The sequence below is a fragment of the Heterocephalus glaber genome, unplaced genomic scaffold, assembly GCF_053883595.1.
Source record: "Heterocephalus glaber isolate CG9 unplaced genomic scaffold, H.glaber_assembly_v1.0 deba00001452, whole genome shotgun sequence".
In the NCBI taxonomy this organism is placed as follows: Eukaryota; Metazoa; Chordata; class Mammalia; order Rodentia; family Bathyergidae; genus Heterocephalus; species Heterocephalus glaber.
In genome coordinates, this window is record NW_028258302.1 from 23,573,901 (window position 1) to 23,601,890 (window position 27,990).

Below are 27,990 nucleotides of genomic sequence, written 5' to 3' on the forward strand. Positions count from 1 at the left end.
CTCTGTAGGAGTCCCCTGCTCTCCCTTGCTGCAGGTCAGAGGTCAGACCTGATGGAGCCCTGGGTGGTAGAGGTCAGTTGATCACCCCATCCCCTTCTTCCATTCCTATCCACCAAGGTGCTCTCGTTCCTTCTGCTCTGGTCCCTGAAAAGGCACCCAACCCCTTTGATGTACCCTGAAAATCTCTACTGCTAATAACTACAGGGAACAGAAAGGGTTATAAAGGGAGTATTGAAAAAAATAGTCAGCAGGGCCAGGGATTTAGCTCAGTGGTTCTGCAGCCTGCCTCAAAAGCGCAAGGTCCTGAGTTGGATCCCCAGTACAAAAAAAGAAAAGAAAATAATAGTCCACAGATGAATAGTCTCTGGTCTGTGCAGGAGGAAGAGGAACAAGGGTGACTACACCCCGTTCCCCCTGCTGACTCAGTCCTCTCGATTTTTCTTTTTTAAGACAATACTACCTTTACTTAAAAATTTGCTGTTTTATTCATCATTAATTTTTTTGCATTTTTATTTTTTTTAATACTGTATTAAAAGTTATCTGTCTTAATTGCCAAGTTTTCTAGTTTTAAATTTTGTGCTCAAGGCGAGTGTCTCCCCCACCCCCATCCAGGCCCTGAGTGTGAGCTGCCTGTGTCTTCACTGGGCATCTCCTCTCCTACCCACCCATCTCCCCCAGCCCCTCCTGTAACCTGCTACAAGGAACAGGATCAGCTCATCTGCCACTTTTGTTTGTTCCTTCATTCACCCAACCAACACAGACTGTATGAATTCATTCACTCATCAAATATTTATTTCCCACCTGCTGTGTGCTGATCACTTTGCCAGGCTCAAGGGAGATAACAGTAAAACAGGTATAGTTCTTATCTGGATGCAGTGGCTCATGCCTGTAATTCCACAAGTGAGGAAGGCTGAGGCAAGAGGATCACAAGTTTAAGTCCTGCCTGGGCAATTTAGTCAGACCTTGTCTCAAAATAAGATAAAATAAAACAAAATAAATAGGGCTGGGGATGTAGCTCAGTGGTAGAACACCCCTGGGTTCAATTCCTAGTACCACAAAACAGGATAACATAAAACAAAGTTCTTGACCTCTAGCATGGGAAGCTATGGCAATAAATATATTCATAAAGTATTCAAAGTAGATTGCAGATAGCAAATTTGACAAAGAAAATAAAATACAGTGACGGTCCCAAGCCTTCAAAATGCATCTACTCTGGGGAGACAGACATATAAATGGGTAATGGTATAAACCAGGTATAACTGCTCTGACGGCCTTCATGGTGAATATTTTGATAGGGGTGGTCAAGGAGTGATCTAAGGGAGAAGGCTGGGGCTGAAGCTTCAAAGATGACATATCAGCCGTGTGAAGGAGGAAAAGGCACTCCAGATCTAAGGCATGGAGCAAGGAACAAGGGAAACAGAGAAGCTGCATTACAGGGACAGAGGAGGCTGCAGGGACTTGAGGGGACCCAGAGGCCTGGGAGGCTGCAGGGAGAGTTGGTGGTTGGTGGGATGTGAAGAGAGAAGAATCAAGAACACTGAGTTTCGAGTTTAGAGACTGGGTGGATAGTGGTATCAATAAGAGCTGAAATGTGAACTCCTCAGGTGGGATGTACAGATTGGGACAGACTGGATTTTAAATACCATGGGGACACCCAGAGAGAGATGCCCAAGGACAGCTGGGTAAAAGGAGAGGATCAGCAAGAGACACGGAAGACGGCAATGGCTCATGGGTCAAAGGCCAATGAAATCCTCCCTTGTGGGTGAGAAGACCCCAGAGTCCCACCACTGGGATCAATTTCAATGATATAGGTTTGTTTCAGAGGCAAATAAGTCTCCCAGGCACTAAAATCATCTGATATTTCTCCCCTTAATACATAACCCTCCTTAACCCTCTGGCTAGGGGTAAATCAGCCCAGTTGCCCCAAATTATAAGACACTAAAATATAGTTGACTTCACAAATGGCAGTAGATACAATATACAGTAATGCTTTCTGGTTTTTATTTTTAATTCTAGACTTGATTTCCAGCGCTAGGGGAAAAACGGGTTCCTGGGGCAACATTCCCACCAAGGTGGCTCATCTTTCCTCCTATCAGAAGACCAAGATCTGCAGTGTTTGTTTGGACAACAACAACAAAAAAAGAAGACCATGAAAATCTATAAAATGGGAACAATTATTTCAATCTTCTCATGAGAACGAGATGAACAGTTTCTGTAAACACATTTGTAAGTGATAAGGTACAAATATAAATATGGAGCAGAAGGTCTGGTGAAGATCAATATGTCACTCTCCGGACAAACGGCAACAAATCAGAAAAACGAAGGTCTGAGGGTGAAGAAAACTTGGAAAGAGAAGTCAGAAGTAGGCCATGAAAACCTCTAAGACCTTCAACAGTTGTGCCTTTCTGGAATCCCAAAGTTCAGGGTGGAGGTACAGCTGCCCGGGAATTTATTGTTCCTCCGTAACTCTGAGCTCCTCAAATCCCCACGAAGCCCAGGAATGAAGTAACTGCAGGGGCGTGGGGCCACTGGCACCAAGAGCCTCTCCATAAATCAAGGTCTCACTTCTGCTGGCCTCAGATTGCTTTTTCCAAGGTGACCTGGGCAAAGTAAAAGGGTAGCTTATCTAGGAGGGGCATCTGCCTTTGAGATAAAAGAACCCTGAAAATGCCAAGAAGACCAATTCTCTAGAAATCTATCCCATGCACTCTTCTTTCATCTCAGGAGGAATTAGAAGAGTGACAGTCTTCCCCTGGCACCACCCAGCTTGGGCGACTCAAGATGCCCTTGGAGCAGACCACAGGCAGGTGCCTATTCCAGTGCTAGGTCATGGCAAAGCCACACTGGCAGTGTAGCCAGGTTCCAGCCAAGGACTCCAGAAACTTAGCCCAAGCCTACCAGTTCATCTGGCCATCTGACTTTCTCCAGTGGCATCTAAGCGAGCTGTGAGTGTGGAAACCAAAGACTATTAAAAAAAAAAGGTGCCCTTCCTTTGTCAAAAGTCATGGCCAGAGAGGGAAAACATCAATCCTGAGAAACTTGGGGGCCTGCAAAGTCATCACTTGTGGTGCCTGAAGAGACCGAGGACCTTAGAACACAGTGGCCACACCAGCCCAAGGTAACAGTGCCCAGAGGGAGGTGGGACTGCTGTGGAGTTAAGTGAGATGATGGGTCATAATGTTTTCTTTTTCCCTTTTTTTTTTTTTTTTTTTTTTTTTTTTTAATTTTTTTGAGACAGGGTTCTCACTATGTAGCCCAGGCTGGCCTCGAACTCATGGCGATCCTCCTGCTTCAGCCTCCCTGAGTCCTGGGATTACAGGCGTGTGCCACCACACCTGGCTCGTGTCATGTTTGGTGCATGGTAGAAATGCTTGCTGGTACGCAGTGGCTAATAATGCCACCAAGGACGGGGTGCCCTTCCCTGAACTCTCCCCTACTTTACAGTTCCCCATCTCCACCTTTGGAGAGGGAATTCAATGAGTGGCTTTCACACTCACCGTGGCATCCCACAGACTTAGTGCCTGCCTCATAGGTGGTGCTTCATACATATTTATGAATAAATGAATAGATGGATGACACCTTTGCCTGACATCTCTATAATCAATTCACTCACCAGCTATCCCAATTTGCCTGCGACTGGGTTCCTATTTTTTCGAGACAAGGTCTTGCTGTGTAGTTCAGGGTGTCCTTGAACTCACTATGCAGCCCAGACTGGCCTTGAACTCGATCCTCTTGCCCCAGCCTCCCTAATGCTGGGATTACAGGCGTGTGCCACCATGCCCGGGACTGAGAAGTTCTTGAGAAGGCTAAAACCTGAACAGAGAGGAGTCGGAGATAAGTGATAATACTGGCAAATCCTCGGGGACAAAGGGGTTAAAATCAGAATATAAATTCGAATTAGTTGGCTCCGCCCTCACTTGGCCTCAGTCCCACCTTTCCAGGTCGCCCTCCTCAGACTCCTGCCCCTTTGTCCGAGAAGGTCACTTTAAAAATGCGGGAGCCCAGATAAACCTGGGCCACGTCGGCCGCCACTGCGCACGCTCGGTTTCGGTTTGACTAGCTCTGCCTTCTCCGCCCACCCGCAAAACCGGAAGCTACCTCCCACTCTGTGGTCCAATGCGAATAGCGGGTCCTCCTGCCGGGGCGCTGCCTTGTCGCCGCAATGTTCGACGGGAAGAGGGCATAGAGCTATCTCAGAGTTAAGGGTCGGGGCAGACGTCAGGAGCCAAGATGGCGGCGGTGGCCGTTTTCTCCTTGGGGCGACTGTTTCCAGCCGCAGTCCTTGGCGGAACCTGCCTGCAGGTAGGTGCCCGGGAACTGGGGGACAGGACAGTTACAGAGACCGCCTGGATTGAGGGGGCCGCAGAGGGGCGGAGGGGGCACGGGGCAAGGTCTCAGGGTGAGGTAGGACCTTCTCCCACCTGAGCAGTGTTAAGAGTTTTGCCTTGGAGCCTCCCTGTCAGTTGTCCCGCGCCACAGCCTGTGAGTCAGGGCAGAGTCGATTTCTTAGAGATAAAGAAAAAAGTTCAGAGGGAATTTGAATTGCTCAAGGTCATATGCCAAGCGAGTGACAGTAACGAGAATTCAAGCCCAAATATTTGGACTGCAAACCCTTTTTTTGCCACCAGACTGTAGCCTCTGAAAGGAAAGCATGCGGAATGTTGGAGTGAGAACTGGGCAGCGAGGTCGTTCCTTCCGAGTACAAGGTTGAGAACCAAACCGGAATTGGGAAGGGAAGGAAGGGTGAATTGTGGAGGGAAAGGCATCCACCACCCCTAAGGCAAGGCAGAGATGGGTGGGGACTTACCCAGCTCTGGAAAAGATCCCAATTCTTCCCACTGGGGGCCTTGCAAGAAGGACTAGGTTCTGAAGCAGTGTCACCTACAGTTAGGTGGGTATTTATCCTTCTCCAAGGGCATTTAATACCAACTTCAGAGTTGGCATGTGATGACATAGGTTCAGGACTTGGCGCTGTTCTTATTTATGCAAATTTCAGTGATAGATTTTCCCAAATCCATTGTATCTTCAGGGAGCAACACACTTCTGGTCTTCATTCTAAATGGGAATATCTAGAAGGGAAACCGCCACTGTTTGCATAAGACAGTAGGGGATTTAAAAATCCATCGAGTCTGTTCCCTCTACTGGGCTCCTAAGCAACTCATTTAAGGTATGCAGCAAGAACACTTACCTCTTTTTTGGAGATATGAAAATGGAGGCTTCAGAAAGAAAATTATTTTTTTATCAGGCTGGCAATCTTCCTGCCTCAGCCTCTTGATTAGTTGGGATTATAGGCGTGACCACTGTGCCCAACTGCAGGGCAGTTTTTTTAACATAATGCCTGAAAAACTGCTTAGCACAGATCTTAACATATGATCATCTATGAGAAATACTAGTTCTTCTGCCCCTCCAGCATTTGGCTGAGGATGGCTCCTTGGTACCTGCTGTGGCTGCTAACAGTACTGTACATATCACCTGTGCTCTAATCTTAACACTCCCAACATGCTGTCTGTGAATTTGGACAAGTCGTTCACACGCTACATCTCTTTCTGAAAAGAGGGGTTAGGGAAAGAGCAAGGCCTCCCAAAGCTGATGCCCTCTGGAAATTCAATTAATGATTGCTGATGGGCTTGTTTACCAATTCCTTTTATAGTTGCTGAGGAAGCAGGTAAGTTGTGAGAGCCCCACCACTGGGAGTGAAGTCTGAAGTTCAGGCCCCTTTGCCTGAACAGGAACTGTCGAAAAGGCTGATTTTATAGGTCAGTGTTGTGATTTCAGGCAAGGCTTTTGCATGGCCTCCTGAAGACAAGAAAGACAGTCCCACCCCACACACATGCAGGAGTGTGCACTTGTACCCACAAAAGCCACCTCAAAAGAGTCCAATAATGAATCAGGTGTGGTGGTGCATATCTGTAATCCCAGCACTCTGAGAGGCTAAGGCAGGAGGATTGCAAGTTCAAGGCTAGCCTGGGCAATTTAGCGACTTACCAAATAAAAATTTTAAAAGGGCTATAAGGCTGTAGCTCAGTACAGAGATCTTGGGTTCAATACCCAGCACTGGAAAAAAAATCCATTCATGTCTTAATGTGTTATCCACTGATAGTTGTCACATGTGGGCTCTGAATCTCTTCTGTGCAAAAGGTCTGCACCAGTGAACCACAGTTCTGTCTGTAAATATTTAATATATTAATTGTCATTAGTGTTACCTTATTTCTTCATTTAGACTATGAACTCCTGTAGATCAGAATCACCTGTTTACATTTGGCTGTCTCATTGCTCTTGAGTCTTGCAGGGCTTGGGATACCTGTCTCCCAGTCAGAACGGTGCACAGACTGAAGATGTTGCCTGCCAGTATTGGAGAGCAGAAACTTTTCTGAGCTATTCTAGAGCCTGACCTTCTGTTACCTTGTAAAGTGGATAGTTATGCTACCCACCCCTTTGCAAAGGAGAGTGAGAGAGACTAAGTAATTTGCTGAAGAACACACACCTAGTAAGTGGTAGAGCTTGAACATGAACCAAGGCCACTCACGTTTCATAAACCAGCCTGCATATTCTGTTTTGCACCAGCTTATCTTCTAACAGACCTCCTTGCCATTCTCCTCAGCCTCTCGAGGGCTGAGATTACAGGTGTGCAACACCATCCCCACCTTCCTTCCATTTTTTTCTAGAACCTGTCCCCATCACCACTTCATGACATTGCTCGTGTTTGGGTCACTGGTAACCTTTGCCACGTTAAATGCAGTGGTCAGCTCTCAGCTTCATGATTGTTTTCTCTGAAGTGTTTGTCTCTATCATTCACTCTCTCCTCAAAAAATGTTTTCACAAGGGCCAGAGATTTAGCTCAGTGGTTCGGCCTCCTGCCTCGCAAGCGCAAGGACCCGAGTTTGATCCCTGGTACCAAAAAAAAAAAAAAATGTTTTCACCCAGAACATTCCAGGCTCAGTTTTTCTCATCACATGTTGGCTATTCTTTCTGTCTCCATTACCCCAGCCTCTGAAAATAGAGCTCAGTCCTCCAACCTCTTTAAAGATCTTCTTTGGAGCTTTTTAGATACTGTCTGCCTGTGTTTAGTGATAACTCCCAAATTTCTGTCTCTAGCCCAGGCCTGACTCAAGATTCCCAGATCCAGTTGGCCACTGGCCACATTCTGAAGTATCCACATGGTTGTTGAATAATAACACCGTAAATTTTGCCTGCCCCAAACTGAAAACCTGACACCACCCTCCCACGCTTACTCCCTCTCCCCAGCACACAGGTCTACCTTACTGTCTGTTTGCATCTCAGTTGGTGGCAGCTCCATCCTTCAGGTTGCTCACACCAGAAACTTGAGAGCCATTCTGGATTCTTTGTCTTGCTCTTACACCCAGTCTGTGAGCAAATCCTGCCAGTTCTATCTTAAACTAACCACCTCTAACCACTACATCTATAACCAGCTTCCTGCCACCATCATCTCTTGGCTGATTGTTGCAGTTCCTACCTGGTCTTACTTGCATCTTAAGTACTTTCATAGTTAATTCCCAACACAGTATTCAGAATGCTCCTTTGCAAATTTAGGTCTAATCATGTCACCCTTCTGCTCAAAATCTAATAGCTTCTGATCTTGGGGTAAAAGCCAACATCCCTACAAAGCCCTCCATTAACTTCCTGCTCTCATCCCCATCCCTGCCCCGTCATTCACTCCATTCCCCACACGCTGGCCATGTTCCTTAAACACATCCACACCAGGGACCTTTGTGCTCAGTGTCCCTGTGCCTGACTTGCTATTCCCTATAGACACCTGCATGACTTGGCTCCTCACCTTCCTTCAGGTCTTTCCTCAGCTGTCAGCTTTTTTGGGAAGTCTTTCCTGGCCACCTCATTCAGAGTTGTAGCATTGGAGCCAAGACCCCTATGCCGCTTGCTTCTTTTCCTCCCTCCATCACACTTTTTGCCCCTTGATGTGCCATAAATGTTATTTGTGTATAGCCCCCACCCCTGTTACCCTATAAGCTCAGTCTCTGTTTTGCCCTTGACCCCCAAAGCCTAGAATAATCCCTGGAATATAGTAGACACCTCGTAATTATACACTGAACAAAGAAATGAGTGTATGAAAGTATGTCTGTGGTAGCTACTGCCTAAGATCTTGTGGATTGGGTTTTGTGGGGGGGTTTGTGTGGTTTTTTGTTTTGTTTTGTTTTTTACCAGGGAATCAATTCAGGACCTTTTGTTTGCTAGGTAGGTGCCTGTGCCACTGAGCTAAATATCCCATATCCGTATCCCCCCCCTTGCTGATTGTTTACAGTAACAACTTTTGTTGTTGAGGGGGTGTTATTGTCTTCTGTTACTCTTTTTTTTTTTTTTTTTTTTTGGTACTGGGGATCAAACTCAGGTACTTGCACTTGCAAGGCAGGCAGCGGCACCACTGAGCTAAATCACCAGCCCTTTCTGTAATTCTATGTTGTGTTTCCTTTTTCACCACTGAGATAGTGGCTAAAAGATTGGGTTTGAAATCAGATGACCTCTATTGAGTCCTGCCTCTTGTTGCATGACTTTACTCTCGTTAGGTTATTGACCTAAGGATCAAAATTTAGGACATAGAGATGACCTATCCCATTGAGGTAGAAAGATTTATTAACATGATAAGTACAGAAGAAGGTTGGAGGTCTGAAGTAGAGACCAGCCCACCAGGAAAGCCTGGGCAGTGGCTTTTAAGCCTGAGGCAGGAGACAGAGCTTGGGCTGGGAACTGGAAGGAAGGATGGAATGAAGAACTTTAACCCTGGAAGAGGCGTTAGGTGCTCATCTCTTTAAGTAGTGTGGATTAACTAGTGGTCAACTTGGAACACCCAGCTGAACTGAGTCAGCTGGTTCTGGGCATGGAAGGCCTGTGAGGATTGTTGCTAGCAGCATAAAAGGAACTTGAGGGCAAGATAGTATGCTGTTGATTTTCCTGGGGAGGCTTGCCTCAGCTGGTTTTCCTGATGGGAACTTGGCTGTTCTCCTATCAGTGGAGCTCGAGTCCTCACTGTTGCTGAGAATGGCTCCTGTTCTGGTCAGAGCAGCACTGGTCTTCGCCTTGAGCATGGCTTCCTGGCTCCAGTGCAGCTTCCTCAGCCTGGTGGCACAGATACTTTACCCTGCCAGCACAGGCTTTCAAGCTTCCACCAGAGGCCTTTGGGGCTTCCTGGTGCAGATCCTCCGTACAAGACATTGCCGTGGGATCCAGGCCTTTGGCTGGATTCTTCGGGTTTCTAGCATGTGGACAGAGCTCCATTTGACTTTTTGGGTAAATATTATAAAATAATCCTATAATCCTTATGTCTCCTATATTAAATCTATTCACTTGTAAAACCTGACTACAACAACTGGAAATAAAATATCCCTCGTGAAGATGTTAGAAAGATTGGGGATAATTTGGTACAGTGTTCATGGTAAGAGTTCAGTGAGTGAAATCTACAGAACAGATTTTTAGACTTGTCTGTTCAGGGAATTACTGAGTAGATCACAGGAATCAAATACTGTGGGTTAACCCTTTGTGCAGGCCCTAGAGCCTTATCTTTTGGCAATCTGGGAGGTTGAAGCAAGAGGAATGAAAATTTGAGCCTAGCCTGGGCAAGTTAGCAATTTAGCAAATCCTGTGTCAAAATTTTTAAAAAATGCCCAGGCATGGTGGCACATACCTGTAATCTGAGCATGTGGGAGACCAAGGCAGGCGGATCACTGTGAGTTGAAGGACAGCCTGGACTACATACTGAGTTCAAGGCGAGCCTGAACTACATAGTGAGACCCTGTCTCAAAAAATCCTAAATAAATAAATAAATGCCCTGGGTTCGATCCCCAGTAGAGAGGTGAGGATTTCAATATCTTCTTATTCTGGTACCCTCTCCCAAATGTTACGTAAAATACTTTTTTTTTTTTTTTTGAGACAGGGTCTCACCCTGTAGTTTAGGATGGCCTCTAACTCTTGTTGATCCTCCTGCCTTAGCCTCCTGCTCCACCATGCCCTTGCCAAAATACATTCTTAACTTGAAGTAAATTTAAATTAGTTGTTTTCCCGGGGAAAAGGTGACCATTGGGATTTATCACCTTAAGATTTTCAGTTGTGGGGCCAGGGATTTAGCTGAATGGTTCTGACGCCTGCCTCGAAAGTACAAGGTCCCAAGTTCCATCCCCGGTACCCCCAAAAAACAAAAAACAAAAACAAAAGATATTCAGTTGTGATGATCTGTCATTGCTTTGTCTTACATTATTCATATGACAAGACTTTTAAAAATTATTGCTGGCCCGGGGATTTAGTTCAGTGGTTCCAGCGCCTTCCTGGAAAGCGCAAGGTCTTGAGTTCAGTCCCCAGTACCAAAAAAAAAAAAAGATATTGAAGTGAAGATAGGCAACCAATATTAAATATTACAGACACTCAGACAAGACTAAGCCCTCGAGGTCACTAGAAAAGATAATTCGTGTGAGAAACCAGAAGTATAATAAGGACCAAAATGTATAATAGATGTTGGGAAATGGGAAGAAAATGTTTAAATGAGAAAGGGAACAAGAGAGGGGGAAAGGAAAGAAGGGACTAGAAAAAAATGGAAATAAAGCTTTTGTAAATAAGAGGGGGAGGAGTGGTTGAAGGGAAGGGAGGGGAATGGGAAAAAAGAAGCAAGATATATCATGTACAGGTACAAAACCCCTGTAATGAATGTTATCATTATGTATATCTAAAATGTACCAATAAAAACAAATTTTAGGCCAGGAATTTCATATACTCTTTTTTGTTGTTACCAGGGATCGAACTCGGGACCTTGCACTTGCGAGGCAGGCGCTGGAACCACTGAGCTGGGTTCCGGCACCTGCCTCGCAAGTGCAAGGTCCCGAGTTCGATCCCTGGTACCAGAAAAACCCAAATTTTAAAAAAGATAAAAACACATTACAACTGTGGCTAGAGGTGCATTTGTTGAAGGCCAGGCCTCAAGATAGATAAAGACAGTGCTCACTTCGGCAGCACATTTACTAAAATTGGAAAGATAGATAAATACAGAATGACTAGCCCTACATGCCTCCCTAAGGGATAAGCAATAAATTAAAGGTTATACCATAATTGGTATCACCTGGTCCAATAAAGTCTAGATAGACATCGGTCACCCAGGACCTCCTAATCCATCCCTAAAAAGATCCTTATTCTTGCCATGGATACTTGCTACGTGACCTGCTTCCCCACTGGACCAATATTATCTAAGTGGCTATACTTATAATCTTAATTGATCATAGTTTTGACTCACATTGTACCCACCTCATGATTTTGTCCTTGTGATTTTGCTTTATAAAACTTACTTTGAGAAATGGGCTCGATGGCAACCCACTTTCAGGTCCCCTCTTGTCTCTCAGGAGCTCTCTCAACCTCCATTGTTCCTTAAAATTCATTCTTGGATTTTAGAGAACACGAAACTTGACATATCTAACGTCTAGCAGGTTGAGAGTTATATTATTTCCCCTGTATCAATTTTACCAGTCTCAAGTACATGAGACCAAGTATGGTAGGGCCTGATACCTGGCGCCCACAGACGGCACTACTGAGTCAGGCTTGGAACTGAGGTCATCACTGCAGACTCTGCCACCCTGTACGCTGTTTAAAGTCCAAATTAGATAGTGAAAAACTTGGAAGAGGCATGTTTTTTAAGAGGCATATTATCCCCCTTCCCTTAACGGCCTACCTCAGGCACAGTGGCCACTCACTGTGGAAAACAATTTGGCAGTCTCTTGACAACCTAGCACATACATTCCTGAGATTTTATCCCAAAGAAACTTTTACATAGAAACCTATCCATACATGTTCAAACTGGCTTTATTTCTAATCACCAAAAATAAAATTACTCTGATGTCCTTCAGCAGTCAAATGGTGAAACAGTCTGGTATATCACTCCATGGAATACTACTCAGCCATAAAAAGAAACAATCTGTTGATGTATGGCTTAATTTGGGTGAATCTCCAGAGAAATCAGCTGAATGAAAAAAGTCATTGCCAAAAGGTCACAACTAGATGACTACGTTTGTGTGAAACTCCTGAAATAATGAAAGTATAGCAAGGGAGAGTAGATTGGTGGTTGCCAGGGGCTAAGGAATAAGGGTGAGAGGGTGGGAAGAAATGGATGTGGCTCTGCAGGAGTCCCTTTGGGGACCCTTGTGGTGGCACAGATGTTCTTTGGCTTGTGAGGAGGGACAGTGTTCTGGCTCTGATGCCCTTGTGGGGAGTCTAGGTAGAGCCTGTGGGACCTCATGGTTACAAATGTGTGTGGATCTACAACTATGTCAGAATGAAAAGGTTAATTTCTTTTTAAGCTGCAAACTGCAGATGATTTGTGTGAATCTCAAATATTGAGTGAAAAAAAGCTGGACACAAAGGCAGATCTGTGTGACAGACCTCAGACCAGTCGCTAAGGGTGGGGCCGGGTGTTGCTGGTGCAGAGGCACAGAGACCTGGGATGGAAATGCTGTGTGGTGATTGAGCAGTGTGTCCTGCTGTGTCAGACTCATCAAGTTACATATTTAAGGTTGGTGAGTTGTATTTAATAAATTATACCTTCTTAAATCTAACAAAAATGAAAAGTGCAGGGACATTAAGCAAAGTTGGCTGCCGCTAGTGTTTCCAGTTCTTTCCTCTTTTCACTTCTCTTACATCCCACAAGGTGGCGTTGGCCAAATGTTCATGTCTTACAGAATGGGCTTCCTCCTGCAAAATACTCCGTTAGTAACAACTTTCCTTTTGTTAATGGTCATAGTCAGGTTGGTGGTTAGCTAGAACCTGACATTCTTTTTTTTTTTTTTTTGGCACCGGAGATCGAACTCGGGTCCTTGCACTTGCGAGGCAGGCGGCAGAACCACTGAGCTAAATCCCCAGCCCTTAGAACCTGACTTTCATCTTCACTTTTATTTTTTTCTCCCCTCCTAATAGCTAAGATTCACTTTTTTTTTTTTTTGGTACCAGCGATCGAACTCAGGTCCTTACGCTTGCGAAGCAGGCAGCAGAACCACTGAGCTAAATCCCCGGCCCTAAGATTCACATTTTTAACTTAAGTTAATCTAGGGTATTTTTACTATAAAAGTAGCTAAAATCATTGTACTTTTTGTAATTATTAACCTTTGGAATTTTTTATTTTCTTTAACAGTTTGTAAGAGAATTAGCTGTCCTGTAATATGGTCTGCATTTTTCTGCAGAAAAACTGAGGGTTCAGTTTATAATTGCTGTTGGGGCTGGCAAGGTCCTCCCTTCCCATTGTGCCCACTACAGACAGTAAAGCCTGGTGTGGTCTCTGCCTTGTTTCAACTGCTTACCCAGGAAAGAGCTTCCAGGGACTCTGGAATGGAGATAGCTCAGCTGCTGACTGGCATTACAGGTCAATGCTATACAGAAAGGATTTTTTTGTTTCATTTAATGGCTTCATACAAGTTGTACTGCTCAGCAACCTGTACATTAAAATAAGACACATTTAACGGCACAGCACCTACCTGGTAGGCACAAGATCCTGAGTTTGATCCCTGGTACCAAAAAAAAAAAAAAGACACATTTAAAGAAAGCACATTTTGGGGCCGGGGATTGAGCTCAGTGGCACCGCACCTGCCCTGCAAATGTGAGGTCCTGAGTTCGATCCCCAGTACCACCACACAAAAAAAGAAAGAAAGAAAGAAACCACATTTTACTCTTTTCTTCAACCTTCCCTGACCATGGGTTGAACTGCTGTGTACAAAGGCCTGGACAAGGTATGCTGGGCGATGAACAGTATCCCCAGGTTCAGTCCCTTGAGAAATTTAGGATATAAAGAAGAGGCCTAAGAATAGTCCTAAGTAACCAGACCAGGCTGGTGCTGGGAACATGTGTCCAAGAGTGAGGCTGCCCCTCCCCGGCTCTCATCCCTTCAGCCACCACTGTCTCTTCATTTAAACAGAGATTGAGCTGGGAACACAGCTCGGTGGTAGCTCACTTCCCTGGCAGGTAAGAGGCCCCAGATTCGATTGGCAACAGTGCAAAAAAATAAAATGAAACTGTAGTGAACTATTTAATATGAATGATGTAATGCAGTATGGCAGCAATAAACATGACATTAAGGATAAATTTTTTTTTTTTTTTTGGTACCGGGGGTGGAACTCCAGACCTTGTGCTTTCGCGGCAGGTGCCAGAACCACGGAGGTAAATCCCTGGCCAAGGATAAAATTAGCATAAAACTTTTTGCTTTGGCTTGGTTTGGTTTTGGGTACTGAGGTGGAACCAAGTGTCTCATGTGTACGACGCAAGCTCTCCACCACTGAGCACGACAGCACCCTATTAGCAGATGTGCTCTTTGGGGGAAGCTCTTGTGGTTGAAGGACAGAGGGGTCAGGTGTCCACCCACTTCCCCTGAGGTGGCTCCAGGATGCCTCGGTCACTGTGTGACACCCCTGGCAGAGACGTCCAAGTTCCAGGAGCAGTAAAAGAATCATCACAGGGGCCAGGGATTTAGCTCAGTGGTTCCACCACCTGCCTTGCAAGCGGAAGGTCCCGAGTTTGATCCCCAGTACAAAAAGAAAAAAGATTTTACTGGCTTCTCATTCCTTTTCTGATAAAATGAAATCGCAACTGGGAAGCCTTTCACTTCCTCACATCTGCAGTTCCCCATCCTTCCTCAGGCACCTGCCTCCTCACCATGCTCCCCCTGCAGGCCTTCAAACGGGCTGCTCCTTGGCCTAGAATTCTCCTGAATCCATGTACTTCAAGCCTCTCCTTCAGAGTCACTGGCTGAGGCTTTTCTGACCTCTTGCCATTTGCGTCTCCTGTGTTCACCCAGAGCTCCCTATACTTTGTCATTGCCCAGGGTCCCTATTTTGTGTGTCGTACAAGGGGTTGAACCCATGGCCATCACACTGAGCCATGTCCCCGGGGCCCCCCTCTTGTTTTTCCAACAGTGTCCCTAAATTGCCCAACTAGGCGTGAACTTACAGTCTTCCTGCCCCAGCCTCCCAGAATGCTGGGATTATAGGTGGGTGCCACCAAGCTGGCTTCCACTTCAGGATCACTCTTTACACTTTACTATGAATATTTAATTCACCACAAAGTTCTCTGAAGACAAGTTTCTCTTTCTCTCTTGTTTTTTTTGTGGTTTTTTTTTTTTTTTGAAACAGAGTCTCTCCATGTAGTTCAGACTGGCCTTGAACTCGCCATGTAGCCCAGGCTGGCCTCAAACTCAAGGTGATCCTCCTGCCTCAGGCTCCTGAGTGCTAGGATTTCCGAAGTGTGCTGTCACACACAGCTTATCTATTTTACTCAATACTGTCACAGCCTCTAGTACCATGTCTGGCTTATCATAGATGCCCAATAGCTGTTGGATATTAGATAACTGCCTTTTCCAAGAAGGCCAGTGTGGGTTATATTTGGTAGTATATTTTACTATGCCAATTAAATGCAAAGAATTGTCCTGCATTTCTTAGGTGTTTTTTTTTTCCTTTTTGTAAACTTTCAAAAAATTTAAGGCCTCCCGAGGGGCCCAGACAGCTGCAGCTCCCCGAATCAAGAAATTTGCCATCTACCGTTGGGACCCAGACAAGACTGGAGATAAACCTCATATGCAGACGTACGAAGTTGATCTGAATAAGTGAGTATCTTTGTGTTGGCCAGATGCTGAATAAAGGAAGGAGATGGATTTCTGTCTTTGTAGGGCTGAGGACTGAACCCAGGGCTTCGAGGGTGCTGTGCGTGCTACCACTGAGCTGTGTTCCCAGCTCAGAACAGAGCTCTTGATTTTATTTGGTGTCAGGCTTTCCACATCCTTGGGAGGCTCAAAAATTTGAGATCACCTAGTAGCTCTGGAATCTGTTTACTTCCTTCAGAAAGATAAATACCAAAAAAAAAAATGTGAAAGAAAGAAAGGGCTGGGGATTTACCTCAGTGGTTCCGGCGCCTGCCTCTCAAGCACAAGGTCCCGAGTTCAATCCCCAGTACCAAAAAAAAAAAAAGAAAGATAAATACCAAAAAAAATGATCTTTACAAAATTCTTTTTCTTCTTCCAAGTTAAAATGCCTCTGTGTATGTGTGTGTGTGTGTGTGTGTGTGTGTGTGTGTGTGTGTGTGTGTGTGTGTGTGTGTTACTGGAGATTAAACCCAGGTTCTTCACACTGAGCTGTGTCATCCTTGACCCTTTTTTTATTTTGAGACAATCTCCTTAAATTACCCAAGCTGAGCTCAAACTTATCATCCTGCCTCAGCCTCCCAGAGTGCTGAGATTACAGACATATGCCACCACACTCAACTCCAAATGCTTTTATATATATATATATATATATATATATATATATTTTTTTTTTTTTTTTTTTTTTTTTTTTTTTTTTTAAAGCAAGCTAAGAGTTCACCTTAAGAAAAAAGAAAAGTCAAATGTGGTGCATAGGCCAGGGATTTAGCTCAGCGGTTTCTCTGCCTGCTGCGCAAGTGCAAGGACCCAAATTCAATCCCCGGTACCAAAAAAAACAAAAAAAAAATAGACCAAATGTGGTGCACAAGTCTATAATCTCAGCACTTGGGAGGTTGAGGCAGGAGGATCACCATGAGTTTGAGGATAACCTTGGTTGAATAGTGAATTCAAGGTCAGCCTGGAATACATGGGAATACCCTGTCTAAAAAAATACCAAAAAGAAAAGGAAAGTAGAAAAGGGCTGAGGGTGTAGCTTAGTGATAGCGCACATGTTTAGCATGGGAAAAGCCCTGGATTTCATCCCTAGCACCACACACAAAAAAGAAGATCCAGAGTAAGAACAAAAGTCACCAGTAGAGCACCCCTAGGTTTAATCTCCAGTACTTCGAGAAAGTAAGTCAGAAAACATGAAACAGTAAAGGAAATGAACCAAATAAGCTGAGGGCAGTGGCATCCGCCCATAGTCCTAGCTGAAGCAGAGATCACTTGAGCCCAGTAAGTGGAGGTCAGCCTGGGCAACATGGAAACACCCATGTCAGAGCCACATCTTTTTAAAAAAGTGAGGGCTAGGGATGTAGCTCAGTGGAAAGTTACTTGCCTGGCATGTACCGTGCCCTACATCCCATCCCCAGCACTGCAGAGAAAAAGAGCCAAACATGATAAAGCTATTTCCTGGAAACATTAATAAAACTGATAAATCCTGAGCAGAATGATCAGAAAGAGAGGGCTGAGTGGTAGAGTGACTGCCTACTGTGCATCAAGCCCTGGTTCAAGCCCCAGCCCACAAATACTTAGGAAATGAGATCCCAATGTCAAGACAGAAAGGAGCGCTGGGAATGGTGGCACATGTCTGTAATCTCAGCACTCTGGGAGGCTGAGGCAGGAGGATTGTAGGTTCCAGCCCAGCCTGGGAAACTTAGTGAGACCCTGTCTCAAAATAAAAAATAAAGAGCTGGAGGTATAGCTCAATATGAAGGCCCTCGGTTCAATTTCCAGTACAAAAAAAAAAGGGCTGTGAGTATAGGTTCTGGAGATATTAAGAGATGATTACTGGCTGGTGTGATGACACATACCCGTGGTCCCTGCACTTGGGAGCTGAGGCAGGAGGGTCATGAGTTTTTCAAGGCCAGCCTGGACTGCCTGGCAAAACTTGTTGAGAAAAAAAAAATTATTAATTACTCTGGCAAAAAATTCAACAATTTTGAGGAAATGAGCTAATTCCTTAAAAAAATACAACTTCTGGGCCAGGGATTTAGCTCAGTGGTTCCGCAGCCTGCCTTGCAAGCACAAGGACCCGAGTTCGATCCCTGGTACCAAAAAAAAAAAAAATACAACTTCTACCTGATATAAGATGCCGTGTGCACCAGGTTATTCAGTCACCTGGGTCAGGGCACTGTGGGTGATTTCTTGTCTATTTTCTGTACACGTTATGATTATGTATTACTTGTTTCTAACCATTTAAAGTTCTGTATTTTCTGAATCCTAAAAATAAAACTATAATCTGAAATAAGTTATTTGAGAAAACTTTGGAAGGAGGTTTAGAAGAAACAAACAAAAAATACCTGCCATGGGCCGGGTGGTTTTGCCCCCTGCTGCGCAAGCACAAGGACCCGAGTTCAATCCCCAGTACCAAAAAAAAAATACCTACCAGTTATGGAAGTTGCTTCCTAATCTCCTTCCACTTCTGTAGCTCTGTGTTTCCTGGAAATGTGTGTGCAGTGTCGTCATCAAAATAGAACTGTGCAGGAGCCTGGGATTTAGCTCAGTGGTTTTGCCGCCTGCTGCACAAGCGCAAGGACCCAAGTTTGATCCCTGGTACCAAAAAAAAAAAAGCCGTGCAGTATTTAAAATTTGTAAAAATGTGGAAAAAAAGCTATAAAAAAGATTCTGATTGTGATCTGAAATGGACAAACAGGCACTATATGTGAAGGACTCAGATCCTGATGGTGTCATGATAAAGCAGGAAGGGAACTTCCGTGAGTATAGCTGAGCTCTCCTCTCTGTCAGATGTGGTCCCATGGTGCTGGATGCTTTAATCAAGATCAAAAATGAAATGGACTCCACCCTGACTTTCCGGAGGTCGTGCAGAGAAGGTGAGCTGTGTTCCCCGGAAGCCCACACTTAGGCTCTGGCTCCTGAGGGAGGAGGGATGGAAACAGCCTGAGAGCAGAGTGGCTCTGCCGGGTAACCTTGCTGCCTAGCACCCTTCCTTTCCTTGGGTAAATGTGTCTGAAATTTGAATCCAGATTCTGAGTTTGCGTCCCTTCGGGGGCTTTGTGTCAGCACGGTCACTGCGCCAGCAGTCCCTGTCTGCTCTTTACACCTTGGGGACAGCGGGGAGTTGCTGGCCAATGCCTATGCACACCTGCAATTATCTCATGCCCTCCAACATTGCATGTACAAGGAAAGTGTGCTCTCCACTGTTGGAACAGCAGCCCCACCATGTGGCAACTTGTGCTGCTGGTGCCCTCTGAGCTGTTGAGACTGAAGACCAGTATTTCCCACTTAATAGCTATGCATTTGTTTTATGCATTAGAAAAACGTAACTACTAGTGATAGTATAACAGGGATACAGAGGGTTTTTTCAATATGAATTAAGTTAAAATGGAATGAATTTAAGGAAAATTCCTCAAGTGGTTTTATGTGGCAAAAATCGCACACAGTGCCCTGAAGACTGCCTGCCTAAGGACCATGGAGCCAGCTGGGAGCTGGGCTCTGTCCTATGCCCCTCACTTGAGGTTCCTAAGTGCTGTTATGATTCCCCTCGATGGGCAGATGAGGATATGGAGACCCAGGGCAGGGAAGGGACTTCTGTAAGGACTCATGGGTGGTGAGTGAGGAGCCAGGAGCAGCCAGAGCTGCCAGACCTCAGGGCTGCCCTCTGCTCATGGGGCTGAAAGTCCCTACAGAAGACAGAGATGCAGGGCAGCTTGGTGTCCAGGGGCCCTCACTAACTTTCTTCCTAAAAAGGAAAAGCCAATGGTATTGTCTCCAGAAGTCAGTCCAGGCTGAGAGAATCCTTGTTTCAGGGTCCTTGGTCAGCACCTCATTTTTGTTTGCTTTGCTTTAACTTTAGTTTGTGCCTCTCCTCCTCAGAAAGTCAGTGCTTAGTCAGCTTCTGTGGGGTCCACAGCCCAGGGGAACCATGTGCCTTGTGGACACAGCAGAATAAGACCTGTCTCCTGGGGCCAGGCATTTAGCTCAGTGCTTCTGTTGCCTGCCTCACAAGCGCAAGGACCCGAATTTGATACCTGGTACCAAAAAAAAGAAGAAGAGCTGTCTCCTGGTGGTCAGTGTCCCAGTCCCCACCTCCAGAAGACCAGGATAGTGTACCTATTAGAGTGACACCAGGCCCTGACACGGGGAGCCATGACACCTGCCGGTCAGGGCAGAGTGACCGTGTTGTGTACAGCATACTGGTCGCCTGAATACTTATTAATCCCTCTCCCTTGTTCTTAATTCATTACCTGGAACTGGAGGCCACCTAGAAAACTCTGTCCCCTACCCATCGTAGTGTTGATGTGACAGGTGGTCTCACTAGGTAACCAGCAGTGGGGACACAAAAATGAGATGTAAGCAGATCTTCAATACCTCAGTGGACTTTTTTTGGAAGGGGATACATGAAGAACCTACTATTAGCTGCTTGAATGTTTTTTCAATGTGTTTTTTATTAGTGTATACTAATTTTCTAAAATTCTGGGTTTCACTATAGCATTTTCATACACGTGACATACTTTGATCATATCCATCCTCCCTGTTACCCTCCGCTAAAGCCCCTCTCTCCCCTTACTCCCCTATCTGTTAGAATTTGAGTCCAGGGATGGGGATTTAGCTCAGTGGTTTCACTTCCTGCTGTGCAAGCACAAGGACCCGAGTTCGATCCCTAGTACCAAAAAAAATAGAATTTGAGTCCAGTAACAGTGCCTTTTGGTCTGGGGATTTAGTTCATTGGTTCCACCGCCTGCCTCAAAAGTGCAAGGTCCCAAGTTCAATCCCTGGTACCAAAAAAAGAAATAAAAAAACAAAAACAGTGCCTTTAACAAAAGAAAGGCCACTTCCTCTCTCAAAACACGTGAGTAACTTGGAGTTAGAAGTGGTGTGGGAAGTCCCTGGGGTCAGCAGTGCCTCAGCTGCTTCTGACCTACAGAGCCACCCTCAGCATGGATGGCCTCTCACCTCATGGTTGCCTCATGGTCACAGAATGGTTTGTAGAGCTCCAGCCATTAGATCTACATTCTAGGCAAGGAGGAGGAAAGGGAGAAACAGCAACAGGCATATTGTGCGTCAGTTCTGCTCTTGATGGTAGAGCAGCCCCTGCCCAAGAGAAAGGCTTTGGACCGAGGTGGACTGAGCACAGCTGAGATGTGAGGCTGGGTCTGTCCTGCAGGTATCTGTGGCTCATGCGCAATGAACATCAATGGAGGCAACACTCTGGCCTGCACACGCAAGATTGATACCAACCTCGACAAAGTCTCCAAAATCTACCCCCTGCCTCACATGTACGTGATCAAGGACCTCGTTCCCGTGAGTGTCTGCGTCTCTTTCCAGGCATGCAGGGGCCGGGCTTGGTGTGCTGTGCAATCAGTTCATCAGGGCAGGCTATCGTTCAGTTGGTGACAGCTCCCCTCCTGTCAGGTAGAAGAACACTGGGTCGAGAGGGGCCCTATTGCTCTGCTTTGGCCAGAGCGGGTGTCCCAAGATACTCCAGTTAACCGATAGCATCAGGAAAACCTCCAGGACTCAGACCAGGTGGCCTTGTGGGTTTAACTATAGAATGTGAGTGGAGAAATTCTGACAGCTCATTTGGTGAGGTTTGTTTGGGAATAACAAAGCATGAGTTTTAGAGTTGGAATAGTCCCAAAAATGAAGAATTTGCCCATAATTGCAATGAATTCAGGTGGAAAATACCTCCTGGGAAAAGAACGGTTGCTGAAGTTTTACTCTAATTTCCCCTCCCTGTGTCTTGACACCTTCGCTGAATTGGTGTTTTCAGGGTCAGGCAGGAGAAAGGACTGTGGAATTGTGAAGCTTTCAGATGGGTGAGGGAGAGATTTTTTAACCATGCTAACATTGTGACCATCTCTCCTTTTGGAATGTTTGCATCTCTTCACGCCCAGTAGGAGTCTGACTTCTGTGTGTCACAGGGCAGGAAAGCAGGCAGTGGCTGAGAAACAGGGTGAGTGGGAAGCTGAGAGGCAATGGTGGAACCTGATCCTTTTCTTCCTCCTCCTCTTTTTAACCTCAGGATTTGAACAACTTCTATGCACAGTACAAATCCATTGAGCCCTATTTGAAGAAGAAGGATGAGCCCAAGGAAGGCCAGCAGTATCTGCAGTCTATAGAAGACCGCGAGAAACTGGTCATTACTTCCCCAGTCTCAGCTTGAGGGATTCGTTGCCCGTGTTTGCTGGGAGTGTGGCTTGGTGGGAGCAGCAGAGCATGTGGACTACTTGGTGTATCTGGGACAGGAACTCCAAGAGTGTCTGGCCCAAGGGTTGGACACCCTCCTCTCAGGTCTGCCAGGCAGCGTGAGCCCAGGGAGGCCAGAGTGGACCAACAGGCTGGCTGCTCAGGCCCTGCTAGAGGGGCTGGCTGTGGCCGTGTTGCCAGAGTCTTTTTCAGAAGAAACCAGATCTGAATTACCTGGTCTTTAGAAGTTGACAGCTAAAGCAGAACTATTCTCTTACAATAGGGGAAATAAATCCTAGAAGTGGCCGTGTGCACACTACCGCCACAGATGAGGTGAAACTGGAACTAGAGTCTTGCTTTCCTTACACTACCTCTAGTGACTGGAGTGTGGATTGTTACCTGCCTTCTCACCCTCTTGGAATTGCTATTCCTGTACAGTCTAATATAATTTTTTTTGAGGGGGTGGATCCTGAGGATTAAACCCAGGCCCTTAATATACTGAGCTACATCCCCTGCCTCTTTTTGAATTTTTTTATTGAGACAGGTTCTCACTAAGTAGCTCAGGCTGAGATTAAACTTGGCTACCCCCTTGCCTCAGCCTCCCCAAGTACGGGATTACAAGTGTATGCCACTGTGCTCCACTTCTCTTTAACTTGGTTTTTTGTTTGTTTGTTTGTTGAGGCAGGGTCTTACTTTGTAGTTTAGGCTGGCCTTGAACTCACAAAGATCCTCCTGACTCAGCAACCAGGCATGTGCCACCGCCCCCAGCATTCTCTTAACTTTTTATGGGGAAGAGGAAAGGAGACTAAATATTCCCGAAGATGAGAGAGCTAGAATTCATGCACACAGCTAGTGCCAGAGCCTGAGGCTTCAGAGAAGAGTAAGGCCCTTGCCCTGAGATGGTCCTAACAGGAGAGGCATGCACACAAGCCCCCTGGGCAAGTGCAGAGTAGGAGGAATGTTCCGCATGGGGACCAGGAGGCAAGAGACAGCCTCAGCCACGGGCTGTGCTTGTCTCAAAAACTACAAAATGAAAGTTAAGGAGCGTCCTGGAATCTCCCCATGGAGAAGATGAGGCCAGGGCTGCACAGTCCAGTAGTGAGATTACCAAGAGCTCCTCACCACTGGAGACAGCTGTGCCCACTGCCGTTTCTAGCTCCCGCTCCTGAGGAGCCCCTTAAGGTGTTGTCGAGAGGAAATGACACTCCCTAGGTGTTTTCTAGGTAATAGAAATTCACTCATTTAAGTCCACAGATTAATACACTTTATTAATACTTAATAGAAAAAAATACAGAGACTGTTTTTTCCAGAGAACTATTTTTTTTCTTTTAGGGGGGTTTGAGGCAAGGTCTCACTATGTAGCCCAGACTGGCCTCAAACTGAAGGCAATCCTGCCTCAGCCTCATGAGTGCTGGGATTACAGGTGTGCACCACCACACCTGGCTAGAGAACTATTTTTTTTTTTTTTTTTTTGGTACTAGAGATTGAACTCAGGACCTTGCACTTGGGAGGTAAGCGGCAGAACCACTGAGTTAAATCCCTGGCCCCAGGAGAACTATTTCTAAATGATATAATTCTTTTTTCTTTTTTTTTTTTTGAGACAAAGTCTTGCTATGTAGTCCAGGCTGGCCCCCAACTTGCAGCGATCCTTCTGCCTCTGCCTCCCTAGTGCTGGGATTACAGGTGTGCACTACCATGCCCAGCTCTAAATGATGTAATTCTACCATCCAAAAATAACCAGCCATCAATTTCTACAGTTACCTTTGTTTTTCCTTCATCTATTACATCATATTTTTGTGTAGCTGGAATCATAATGCAAATATGCTTTTGTATCTTGCTTTTTTTTTTCTTGGTACTGGGAATCAAACTCAGGACCTTATACTTGCAAGGCAGGCACATTGCCACTGAGCTAAATCCCTGGCCCTTTTTTTTTTTTTTTTCTTGAGAAGAAGAGGGTCTCACTAAGTTCAGGAGGGGCTGGAACTTGAAATCCTCTTGGCTCAGCCTTCTGAGTGGTGAAATTTTGGGAGTGGCTCATGCCCAGCATCCAGCATCAGCATTAATTTACACTATGCTTTCTACTACTCCAGGCCTATGCCATGCACTATCAAACCATTCCACTGTTGATGAACCATGAGATAGTTTCCAGTCTTTTATTGCAAACAACAATAGCTGAATACCTTAGTCTTTAAATTCTTCCCCAGAAATTCTAGTTCACTTCCTGCACAGGTTTTTCTGCAGGTGGTCTCAAGAACTCGAGCATAGCTAAAGGCCATCTCTGGGACCCTATGCTTTGGAGACCAGTGGAGCTGGTCCGTACTCCCTCCTGGCTGCCACTACAGATGTCAGTGTGCCCCTCTGCTGCCTGCTTTTAGTCTGTTTCTGTCATCTCCAAAGTGAGAAAGCAGGCATATTGGCACAGGTAGATGGGTGTGTAGGTGCAAGAGGCTGAGGGGTCAGGGTCAGGCCCAGGATCCCATCCCCACTCTGTCTGACTAACCTTCCAGATCTCGGTTCCTTGCCTGGGAGCAGAGCTGTCTGGCACTCACCTCACAGGCAACTGTGCTGATCAGTGGGGCAGTATGTGCAGCCCAGGTACAGTCAAGAGTGGCTGTTCCATAGGGTGACATTAGCTTCCTGTTGAAACCCCAGGGTGGGAGCTGGTGTAGATTCCAGGAGGTCTTTTGACTTCTGCACTTTTTTTTTGTATTTTTTTGGTACTGGGGATTGAACTTGGGTCCTTGCGCTTGCGCGGCAGGTGGCAAAACCACTGAGCTAAATCCCCGGCCAACTTCTACACTTTGACTGCATGCAAGGGGAGAAGCTTCGTGCCTTTGTTTTGTTTTAGGTGAGTGAGGGGTTATTGTTTGTTAAAGGCAAGTACACTGTACTTGGACCTAGGACCCCTAGGCTCTAGTCCAGCAAATACTTACGTTTAATTACAAGGTCTTTTTTATGACTGCTCAGTCTTTGTAAACAGCCTCTTGGATCTGCCAAGAATACTTACATGTGCAACCCCAGCTTTCCCTCTGATCCTCAGAAGCCTCTTGGTTTCTTCCCGCCCGGCCCTGACCCCAATCTCTCGCCCACAGGACGGGCTGTATGAGTGCATTCTCTGTGCCTGCTGTAGTACCAGCTGCCCCAGTTACTGGTGGAACGGAGACAAGTACCTGGGGCCTGCAGTCCTCATGCAGGTGAGACTCGCCGCACCGAGCCAGCCCTCGCTACCCTCAGGGACTTGAAAGCACCAGACACCCAGGAAGACAGTGGCTTGTTGGGAGGGGGATGCTGTCCTTCACTGGCTGCATCAGGTACATTTGGCTTCTAGGAAATCTGGGCTCCATGGAAACCTGAGCTTGTACTGCAGTGTGGGGGGTGCACCATGCCACCCCACCCATCCCTCACCTCCCACCCACCCCCAGCCATGTACTCTGCAAACGGTGCCTTGCAGACAGGAGGAACCATATTTCCAGGCAGCCAAGTGTCCATCTCCCTCGCATAGGGCCTGCTGCCGAGTGCACTGCAGAGGCACCTGTGGGGCACCTGCCCAGTTGTGAGGCAGGAAGCTGCCAGGGTAGGGGCTGCTCAGAGAAAAGTGGCACTGGTTGTCATTGCCTGTCTAATTTGTGGTCAGTGCTTTTCAGGCTCTGAAGCAACTCAAAAGATAACTCCACATTTCTCATTTTCCCATAAAAAGAAGTTGCATGGCCACAAGAGCAGTATGGATTCCTGACCACAAGCAGATTGAGCAGTCAGATGCATTTTACCCTGTCTTGCACTGGGCAGGTGGGTCTCCCAGGGACCTTCCTAGAGTGGCCAGGATCGGGTGGTTAAGCCGTTGCTGGCTTGCAATCTCAGGCCGCTGGAGTGGGTACACCCAGTGAAGGAAGCAGTGAGTGGGACAACCCTTATCGCTAGGCGGTCCATTAAGTCACTGGTTTACTCAGCAGCAGTGCGAGGCTGTGAGGACACACAGAACGTGTGACACAGTGCCCACCTTTGCTAATTATAAGCTGGGTCAGAAGCTGTTGAGCCATGTGAAACAATCAGGAGCTGACACCCTAGTGCCTAATTAAGCACAAAGGTACCAAGTGCAGCGAGGATCAAAGGCTCAGTAATTGAGCAGACCTGTGAAGATTTGGGAATCTCTTGAAAGATGAGTAAGGGTTAGGGTACAGAGACAAGGCATTTGGGGGGGAAGGGGTCCCTTCTGTTACGGTGGCAGCCCAGCTCACGAGTCCTGGCTTCCAGGCCTACCGCTGGATGATTGACTCCAGGGACGACTTCACAGAGGAGCGCTTGGCCAAGCTGCAGGACCCATTCTCACTGTACCGCTGCCACACCATCATGAACTGCACTCAGACCTGCCCCAAGGTAGGCGGGCTGGCCTGCCAGGCCTTAAAAAGGGCCCACCTGGCCACTGCAAATGGAGAGGGACCAGAGTGTACCTGCCATCTCAGGGAGCTCAGCGCTAGTATAGCTAGGTCACAGACTCCCTCAGGCCCCTCGGGGGCAGGCTTTACTTGTCAGGGACACGGGGGCCTTTGGGGAGTCAGGAATGCCACGGGTACACATAAACAGGACCCTACAATCAGCCCGACTCTGCAGAGACTGGAAGGTGAGAGCCATCAGAAACGCAACTGTGGGCAGTAGTGTCCCTCCACTGGCATCAGCTGCTAGCTGCTCCCTCCACAGCCAGCCCGTCCCTTCCTGCTCCTAGAGCTTTTCTGAGCCTCAGAGCCCCTGTTCCTCCTTATACTCGCCACTGCCCTTGCCATTAGCAGCCTGGACTCGTTTCCCCAGGCCTCAACTTTGGCCCCGTCTGTCCTATCACCATCCCACTTCAGAGACAGTGGCAGCAGTGCACCCAGCTCTGGTCCATGTCACACTCACGTGGTTCTGATCACAGCTGCCCTGTGAGCAGAGAATGCCAAGTAGGGACTCGGCAGGCACAGGTGGAAACAAGGTTAGAAATAAGTGTAGCAGTCTTTGTTTTGTTCTGTTTTGGTACCGGGGATCAAACTCTGGTCCTTGCGCTTGCACAGCAGGCGCCAAAACCACTGAGCTAAATCCCCAGCCCAGCAGTCTGAATCACAAAGGCCAAGGGGCCTAGAAACTGCTGTGTTCCCAGCAGCCCCACCGCCACCTCAGGCTAGTGTCCAGGCTGGGACAGCCTGCTCTTGTCACCCTCCGTTCAGGCCTGCCCCTGTTAACTCTGAGGCAGAAGTGCTGTGCGACCTTTCTTGCCTACTTTGTGTCATGTTCATCTGTACCTCCTCACCTCATACATGTTGGAGATTATTCCACAGTAGTACATGAGAGTCTCTCATGATCTTCTTTCCTTTCTTTTTCTCTTCTCTTTTTTCCTTTCCACACTTTAGTGTTAGGGTTAGAGCTATCCTAAAATAAGAGAGGCCTCCCTGACTCAGATAAGTCCTTGTGTCTCTTCACCACATACTTGTTGTTTTCCCTCTGACTTCTTTGAAGCTGGCATCTCTGAGGTGTACCCAGGCAGGTGCAACAGGCATACCCAAGATCTGGAGGGCGGTGCCAACTGTCGAGACCCACAAGGCCATTTCCTCCACATATTGCTGAGAGGCAGCAGTGTGCATGCTGCTGACTGAGTGGAAATGGCCTCAAGACTTAGAGCTTTCTGGCTAATGGGCATTGGCTGGCACTGCCCTGCCATCCGAGCAGTCAGGGATGCAACTGTGCCCTGGGCTTGTCTGCCTGCCAAGGACCCACCCCAGATGGAATCCGCACTGGTCCCCAGCCGGGGAGCACCGGCCATGTTTAAGTGTCTGACAGGCCAGAGGGAAGGAGCACTTCCTCGGTCTGTGTTCACCTGCCTCGAGGTGAAACAGCCTGGGAGTTTGGCCAGGGGTCTCCAGGCCTCCCTCTCCTCCTCTTCCGTTACCAGTTAGCAATGGTTCTCCTCTCTCTTTTTCAAGGGTCTGAATCCAGGCAAAGCGATTGCTGAAATCAAGAAAATGATGGCAACCTACAAGGAGAAGAGAGCTGCTGTTTAACAGCCCCTGCTGGGCGTGGCTTAGGACCAGCTCAGAGCTGGACAAAATTTATGTCTCATTGGGATTCCTTGCAAGGTCTTGATTTTCCATGAACATTTCATGTAAAATAAACATTTCAAGAAAGAAATAAATGTTACTTCATTAACAAAA

General features: G+C 46.6%; 1 protein-coding gene and 1 long non-coding RNA gene across 5 annotated transcripts; one reads left to right on the plus strand and one right to left on the minus strand.

Moving 5' to 3' along the window:
* Nucleotides 1–726: 726 nt before the first annotated feature.
* On the minus strand, nt 727–5,600 carry LOC110350400 (uncharacterized). Of its 2 annotated transcripts, XR_002396944.2 has the most exons (4): nt 5,189–5,600; nt 3,934–5,069; nt 3,614–3,813; nt 727–2,600 (listed from the first exon to the last, which is right to left on the minus strand). It is a non-coding gene; the product is annotated as an uncharacterized LOC110350400 (long non-coding RNA). The 2 variants fall into 2 exon arrangements; XR_015452823.1 differs by having other exon boundaries at nt 3,614–5,069.
* Nucleotides 4,114–27,990, plus strand: Sdhb (succinate dehydrogenase complex iron sulfur subunit B). Of its 3 annotated transcripts, XM_087215725.1 has the most exons (9): nt 4,166–4,302; nt 5,030–5,167; nt 15,468–15,589; nt 18,410–18,495; nt 20,790–20,926; nt 21,648–21,761; nt 24,904–25,005; nt 26,063–26,185; nt 27,763–27,990. In XM_087215725.1, exons 3-9 carry the CDS (start codon nt 15,561–15,563, stop codon nt 27,838–27,840), a joined length of 669 nt encoding a protein of 222 aa, XP_087071851.1. In that variant the 5' UTR covers nt 4,166–4,302; nt 5,030–5,167; nt 15,468–15,560; the 3' UTR covers nt 27,841–27,990. The 3 variants fall into 3 exon arrangements, with proteins under 3 accessions (XP_004850442.1, XP_021118562.1, XP_087071851.1); XM_004850385.4 differs by lacking the exon at nt 5,030–5,167 and having other exon boundaries at nt 4,114–4,302; XM_021262903.2 differs by lacking the exons at nt 5,030–5,167; nt 21,648–21,761 and having other exon boundaries at nt 4,114–4,302.